We start from the raw sequence: 7855 nt of genomic DNA, 5'->3' as shown, positions 1-7855 counted from the left end.
AGGTGGTAATGAGTATATAGAGGGGAGAGATAGGCGTTGTGTAGGAGAGCGGCCAGATTTCGGCTAAATTATTCTTGGCAGGACAAAACTTTTGTGAGGCACCTCCGTAGTCGGCAGCAGTCAATGCCCAGCAACAATGAGCCTATCACGATAAGGCTTGAGAGGTGATATCGGCCCGCACTCAGCTGCTTGGCTACATTTATCTATGTCCCCGACTTCCGATGGCCAAGGCGCTGCAGGTACCGACATGGAGCCCTTTTTCTGAGCCGCCCTTTTACTCGTCTAAGCACACACCCTCACGGCACTACGCCAAGTGCTGACACCGATACGCGAAGCGGTCCTCCCGTTGATGCACACAAATGCCGAGTTCCATGCGTCGGAAAAGACGGCACACTTGATTGTGGGGTGTAGCACCCGCCTACACCCGCGAAAGGGAATGGTCCTCAAGCTGATCACGACAGCAGATATCGAGTTACGTATGTCTGGGATTCAACACTTGGCTATTCTTAGTATAACGTGCCGAGTAACCGTGCTGACAGCCCGCCAGGTACGGCCGAAGACACTGGTCTTGTGCGGCATTTACCTAAGCACTAATGAGAAAGGCTCGCCGAGAGTGAGCCACGTAATTTTCCTCCAAACTATCTTGCCAGGGCAGAATTTTCGGCTGTATCACATTTCAAACTGCATTGTGTGCAAATCGAGCCGGGTCTAGTATCTGGATTGTCGTCGGTTTTTGGAGACACGAGTGGCTGCAGCTACACCTACAGTAATGCGAACCGGTATGCACCATCGGAACTTCATGTCGACGTTGCAACGAGTTCTTGGATGTACAGATATTTTGACATGGAAAACGGTGTGATGTGCGCTGACGAAGACACTGCCACTGCGGTAGCGTCGAAATAAACCGCCGAAACACGAAGCTCAGGGGCTCATGTCGCATCACCGCGTATGGGATCACCAGTCTCCAGTCAACTGGTAAAAAGACAATAGTACAATGTCTAGCTCGTCGCCGCATCTTCTCTCTTCCGCCCTCCGAGTTCATAGCATAACATCCCAGTGCTATTGACAGACACCCTTCGTCACACTACCATTCAACAAGCACATGCTGCGCCACGCTCTATGAACCGCACGGATAATCATTTCCCAAATCATCGTATTCCGGCACATGTGAATCGTATACTGGATACGGTTTGCACTTTCGCCGTCGGATCCTTGCAAAACACGGACGGGAGAGCGATGACGTTGAACAGGACGATGAAAAGCTTGGAGTCGACATCACGCCGGCTTTTGGATAATATCACATGGGCCCAAGTCTTTCGGCTTGAGAACATATGCAATGAAGAATCAAGGTTTCTATATAGATTGACGACGTATCGTCTCTGTGACCAGTGTAACAGGTCCACGGAAGACACACTCGACCAACAATGCGATCACGCCCACGCGAGCTTCAATGATGAAAGCAAAGAGATGCATAAAACTACAGTAACGTACATACAGAAAACACTGCCCAAGCCACCCAGTTACTTTTTTTTTGAACCCGCCATCTGTAATCTACATTTTGCCCTCAAAGATCCTCTCTTCCACACTTCCTTCCATCAAGCACGCTAGCGCCTGTCCAACTTCTTCCAACACTTCATCCGCAACTCCAATCCACTCCTCAAACGTCACAATCTCAATGCCCAGTTTCTTGCCCCCTTCTTTCACAAACGCCTGGCACTTCCATTCCCTCAGCGGCTCACCATGCGGATACAGCGTCTCGAACCGGGCCTCTACGTCCTCTGAAAAAGGCAACTCCTCGACCCAAGCCGGCGCCTGGTGCACCACCGTGTCGAACCACTTGACCTGATCTTGATCCCACTCCGTACACTTCTCCACAATCTCTGTGAATCCCATAGATTCGTACGCCGCTGACGATATGTGCTGGTCCTGCACATAGTCGAGCAGCTCGCGGTAGGTCCATGAGCGGGAAAAGGGTACACGAAAGGGGACATACTGCCACGTTGGGCCGAAGATGCGGTCGGCCTGCGGCGCGCCAATGTTGCGACCGGACACGACTTCGCCAAAGACAACGTCGGAGAGGCCGAGGCGTCGTGCTAGGACAAGCGCCCACGCCGCCGTCGGCAGAGACCCGATGGTGATGTTGGATGGGCGCGACGAAATGTCGAATTCCCGGTACCTGTCTGCTGGGCCGCGGTGCGTAAGTGGAATGTCGGGTTTCAGGACCGTCATACTGGAGCCGGAGAGGAGCTTCTGCCAGTAGGGGATTGCCTTGGGCATATTGTCGAGGACGACATGGTTGACGTGTTTGCTAAAGGGAATCGTTTCGGGGACTGGATTACCCGCGTGGAGGGCTGCGAGCTGCTCAAATAGTATGGGCAGGCACATCTCATCGTACTGGGCGTGCGAGATGCGGAATGCGAGGGTTGAAGCACCGCTGGGACTGGTGAAGAGAGTAAATGACACGAAAGAGGATCCGTACGGCTTGGGGGCTTCGATATCCTCCCGGACATTTGCTTGAGCAAACGCGTTGACGTCCTCACCCTCCGGCACAGCAATCTCGGCGTAAGGCACCCGCAGCGACGAGAGTACTACGCCCAGAATCATCTCGTCGTCTTTGACGAAAACGGTACGCAACACCTCATTACGGGCCACAAGCTCCTGGCATGCTTGCTCAAGCTTCAGACGGTCGATCGGAGTCGCAAACTTGATCAGTTCATAACGGAGCGAGTACCGTGGAAGGTCGACAGTACCCTCGACTGCGAGCTGCTGCAGTGGCCTTGTAGGGTAAATGTTCACAATCTGCCACTCTTGGTTTTCAAGGTACGGGCCAATGCGATCGGGGCTGTATAGCGGAGCGTCCTTGCCAAACGCGGCGAATGGCGCATCAATGTCGGTCTGGGGCTGTGAGGGAGTCGCCTGCCCAGCAGCAGAAGCAAGTTCAGCGAGCGACTGACTCTGGAATACCTGGGCGACCGTAATGTTGAGACCCTGGGCACGAGCATCCGAGACCAGTCTCATGGCGCCAATCGAGTCACCTCCGAGTTCAAAGAAGCTGTCGCTGCTCTTGATGTCGTTCTTTGCCATACCGAGTATTCGCCCGAGGATTTCAGTCAGCTTCTCTTCTTTTTCGTTGCTCGCCAAAGCAGCCAGGTCGGACAGGGAACGGCTTTGGAAGACTTGAGCAACGGTGAAATTGAGGCCTTGGGCGCGGGCGTCAGACACGAGACGCATGGCACCAATGGAATCTCCACCCAGCTCGAAGAAGCTATCACTCGGCTTGATATCGGTTTCCTTCATACCCAGGATGCGACTGAGGATGCTTTGCAGTTTCTGCTCGTTGGGCGATAGCGCCTTGGTGCTAGCTTCTGCATGCTCGAAGCCATCGACTGGCGACATGCCCACACCGCTATCACTCATGATATCCCTTGGCCTCATGGCCTCTGCATCCTGCGTCTCCTCTGGGTCCAGGACAGCTACATCACCTAGCTTGCTCTCTGGGTTACCCAGGAACGCGTGCACGATGCGGTCGAGCACGGCGAGCACCCTCTCCATTACTTCCTTGCCAATGCACTTTGAGTCAAAGCTAGCCATGATCAAGAAGCCGTTCTCATCCAGCGTGCAGACAAGCATGAGCGCGTAGGTATTGAACTTGAGTGCCTCGCGAGCTGCCTCTGCATCGTCGGCCGGAAGAAACGTGTTTGCAGGCGTATTCTCCATGTCGACCTGGCCCCAGTCCTCGTCTTCCTTAGGATGCAACACAAGACCCGTGCGAAGATCACACGCGACCCGTGCGGCCTTGCTCAGGCGGCGGATATTCTGGAGACCCAGGTGCTCGTGGGGAATCTGCTGAACCGTCTGAGCATGCACGGATTGCAGGTACTCGGCAATGGGACGATCGAGACCAAGGCGGACGCGGATGGGCACCGTGGTGATCATTGGGCCCTCAATTTGCTCAATGCCATGGACGGGCGCTGAGCGACCCGTGAGTGTCTCACCGAAGACAATATCCACATGACCCATATATAGTGACGATACGAGAGCCCATGCGCCGCGGATGATGGTCGCGAGGGTGAGCTTGGAGTGTGCTGATGTGGGCACAGTGACGTAGTGCTCGAGCAGCGAGTCGGCTTGGGTAGTGTAGCCTTTGTGCGGCAGTGGAGGGAACTGGTGAGGACTCACGCCGTCCAAGCGGCCTTTCCAGTACTGCTGGGCATCGGCCGGGTCAAGGCTGATCAGGTGCTTGATGAAATGCTTAAAGGACGCAGGCCGCTCCGTATGAAGACCATTGAATGCGCGATTGACGTGGTCAAACACCAGAGGCATCGACCATCCATCATAGATTGCGTGATGCATCGTGATGATGAAGCTTGCCTTGCCGCTTCCCGTTTCCTTGACCAGACCGTAACGGAACAGAGCCGTGCCGAGATCCATGGGCTCTTTGCGATCCTGTCTGAGGTACTCGGCCGTGTCAGCGCCATGCTCACGTACCAGTTGTCCGTCCTTGAGCACAACCTGGAACAAGCCCCGACCAGAGACGTTGACGATCCTCGTTCGCAGCACCGGCGAGCCCTGCACAGCCGTGTCGAAGGCCTGCTTCAGGCGCAGGGCAATTTCAGATGGCAGCGTCGCAACACGCTGCGCGACGTATGCATCTTGGAACTTGGCCGAGAGAGCAATGAGACCTTCCTGGAGTGGCGTGCAAGGATACATATCCTCTACGTTTGCAGCGTCGACACCGCAAAGTCTGGCGCTCTCTTCCCTCGCGGCCTCAGCACTCCAGTCTTCTCCGATCATCGAGAAGGCAGCGACTTCGTTCGTGTCATCTGCTGAAACTGGCTTGGCCTTTTCCGCCATGGCAGATAGCGTTGGGTTGAGCATAATGTCTGGGACACTCAGCACCAAACCCTCTTCTCTCGCAGCAGCCACCAGTCTCATAGCTTTCAGAGAGTCGCCGCCCATGCTGAAGAAGTTGTCGTTGGCACTAAAGTCCGCTTCTCCACCGAGCAGCTTTGCCCAGAGCGACTGCAGCTTGAGCTCCATTTCGGTGGAAATTTCCTTCTTCTCCGAGACAGCAGAGTTGAAGCGCCGTAGATCTTGACGCGTGACCGAGGCACCAATCTCGCGCAGACGCTTCCGATCCGTCTTGCACGAGACAAGCAGAGGCATCTTCCAGAGCGGTATGTAGGCGCTGGGAATCATGTAGCTCGGTAGATCAACGAAGAGCTGCTTGGTCATGTCCTTGAGGGCGCTCTGGAACTTGTTTGTGAAGCTACCGAAGATGTTACCGTCAAGGTGTCGCATGCCATTCTTCTTCTGCTCGACAATGAAGGCGACTAATGTCTGCTCGCCGCCACCGCTCGGCTTGATGACTTCAGCCGCTAGCTGAGTGTCCGCAGGCAGATGCTTCTGCATGTTGAACTCAATCTCAGCCAGCTCGATACGCTGTCCACGCAGTTTGATCTGCTGGTCCTGCCGCCCAACGAAAATGGGCTCGCCATCGCCATCGGGGTCGAAACGGACCAAGTCACCAGTCTTGTAGATGCGTCCATGCCGACCGGGATAACGCTTGCTTCCTTTGAGCAAGAACTCGGGGTCTTCGATGAAGACTTCTTTCGTCTTGGCCGGGTTGTTCAGGTACCCGTTACCAACGATGGGGCCTTCGATGAGGAGCTCGCCCACGGCACCAACAGGAACCAGCTTATTGTGGTTTTCAGGATCTGTAAGCCATATCGCACAGCCCTTCCGCTTTCCCATGGTGATGTAGGGTTTTGCGGCTACGTTGTCGTTAATGGTAGCACCAACTGTAGCCTCGGAGGGACCGTATGCGTTTACGACTCTTGTCCTCTGACCCCAGGACATGGCGTCACTTGTTGAGACGCCCTCGCCACCAAGAGCAATCGACTCGAGGTGGTCCAGGATATCCACATCCAGAGTCCGAGCGACTGAAGGTGTCATGCCGGCAAAGGTAACGCGTATGTCGCGCATGGCGCCACTCATGTCGTTCATACGCCTCTCGTCAGAAGGCGTGCAAAGCGTAGCGCCATGGGCAAGCGTGCACAGCATCGAGTCGATGCACACATCAAAAGCGTAGCTTGCAAAGTCGAGCACCCGAGAATGTGGATGGTAGCCCACAGCCGCTGCGCGTGGTATCGCTCCAGACGTATACTGGCTGTGCGTAAGGATACATCCCTTAGGAATACCCGTGCTGCCACTGGTAAACTGGATATACAGCGGCTGGTCCGGGGAGACGGAAGGAAGCGTAGTATTAGGTTGCTCAGCCGCGTACGGCTCATAGATCTTTGCAAACTTTGATTCGGAAATAGGGATGATGGTTGCGGCGGGCGCCACGCGTGTTGCGAGCGTGGATTGGGCTGTGGAGGAGATGAAGAGCTTTGCATTGACTTGCTGCACCACGGCTCGTAAGCGGCCTTCAGGCTGTGCTGGGTCGAGCAGTGCAAAGCAAGCACCGGCTTTCATGATTGCGAGCACTGCTACCGATGTCCATCTGGACTTTTCGAATAGCACTGGAATAATGCGGTCTGGCGAGTCGTCCAGCAGTCGCAACAGCTGCGCTAACTTGGTAGAATAATCTTCCACTTGCTGATACGTCAAGGTGCCGTCCCAGGCATCGATGGCGATTTTGTTTGGATTCAGCGCAGCTTGCTCCGACACTTTTTCGTGCATGCAGAATCGAAGCTCGGGCTGCAGCGGTGTGTTCCAGCTCCACAGCTCGTCCAGCTCGTCTTCTGAGACGGTGCGGAATGTGGAAAGTGAATGGTCAATATCTTGGAAAAGGGTATCTAGGATTGAAGCGAAAAAGTGCAGCTGTGACACTGCTTGGTGCCGAGCCATGGCTGTAGTTTGCCATGTTGAGGTGGCGTGTAGTGTATCCTGCTGCAGATTGAGCGTGACTTGGAATGTCCACTGTGTATTGTCAGTCATGTGCTCAAGATTTATATGCTCAGTTTGAGTATTACCTCTTCATTAATGCCATCATTGAGGAAAATGGTAGTGTCCTCACCCAGCTTGAACTGGGATGACTTGACACTGCTGATCTTGGCTTGCAGACTAGCAGCTGTCTGTTGACTTGCCCAATCAATCTCAGTGATAGATATGCACTGTGTGCTATCGTTGCCCTGGTCTTTGATCCCCCATGTGAATTGGTGAAAGACATCCCGTTGGTAGCGGTGAATGAGGATTGCCCAAGCCGCTAGAACGGTGTCCAGCACCGAGTCCCGGTCCGAGCCATTGGGTAGCAGTATCCGGGCCTCGTTTGGTTTGGAAACACTTCCATTTGTTTTCTCAGCTCCGTCGTGGTGTTGGCTGTCGAGAGCACTGCTGCTCTGCACCTTCTTTGCAACATGTTCATCGGGAAGCGCGCCGAAGCGCACCGTGTGCTCTCTGCCGTTGGGTAGATGCATATTGCTATCCAAGCTGGAATGCGGTCTCTTCATGCTCGGAGTAGGTATAAATGTGCCCCCGAATGTCGGAGGGGGAGGGAGCTTGTACGGAAATGTTTGACTCGTACGCACGACTCGGAAATGGCTCTTTTGGTGTGGTAAATGGGACCAGGCATCACGAGGACGCGCACTCAGGCATATTTTCTACTCGAATGTCATCCCGAAGTTGGACCTAGCTCTCCACATACTCCATGGCCAGGTAAAGCTGTGACACATGCAAACATGTCTACCGTGCTGTCTTGGTCGGACGCCTGTCGGCGTCACTGGCTTCGCATATGACACCGGGCGGGGGGGCAAGGTAGGCTCTGCTCCTCCGCAGCGGCGAATACCTGGAGTCGGAAGCATTGCTCATGCGGTAACGTAAGTGGCCCAGGAGCGGTTGACCAAAGCAGCAA

At 54.6% G+C, this 7855-nt stretch overlaps 1 protein-coding gene across 1 annotated transcript; it reads right to left on the bottom strand.

Moving 5' to 3' along the window:
* Window positions 1-1551: 1551 nt before the first annotated feature.
* SETTUDRAFT_85461 (uncharacterized protein) lies at window positions 1552-7421 on the bottom strand (the record flags this gene model as incomplete). Its single annotated transcript, XM_008022214.1, has 2 exons — window positions 1552-6924; window positions 6978-7421. 2 exons carry the CDS (start codon window positions 7419-7421, stop codon window positions 1552-1554), a joined length of 5817 nt encoding a protein of 1938 aa, XP_008020405.1.
* Window positions 7422-7855: the final 434 nt, after the last annotated feature.

This window comes from Exserohilum turcica, assembly GCF_000359705.1.
Source record: "Exserohilum turcica Et28A unplaced genomic scaffold SETTUscaffold_1, whole genome shotgun sequence".
Lineage (NCBI taxonomy): Eukaryota > Fungi > Ascomycota > Dothideomycetes > Pleosporales > Pleosporaceae > Exserohilum > Exserohilum turcicum.
The sequence above is the reverse complement of the archived record's forward strand: the minus strand, read 5'-3'. Positions and strand labels throughout refer to the sequence as shown.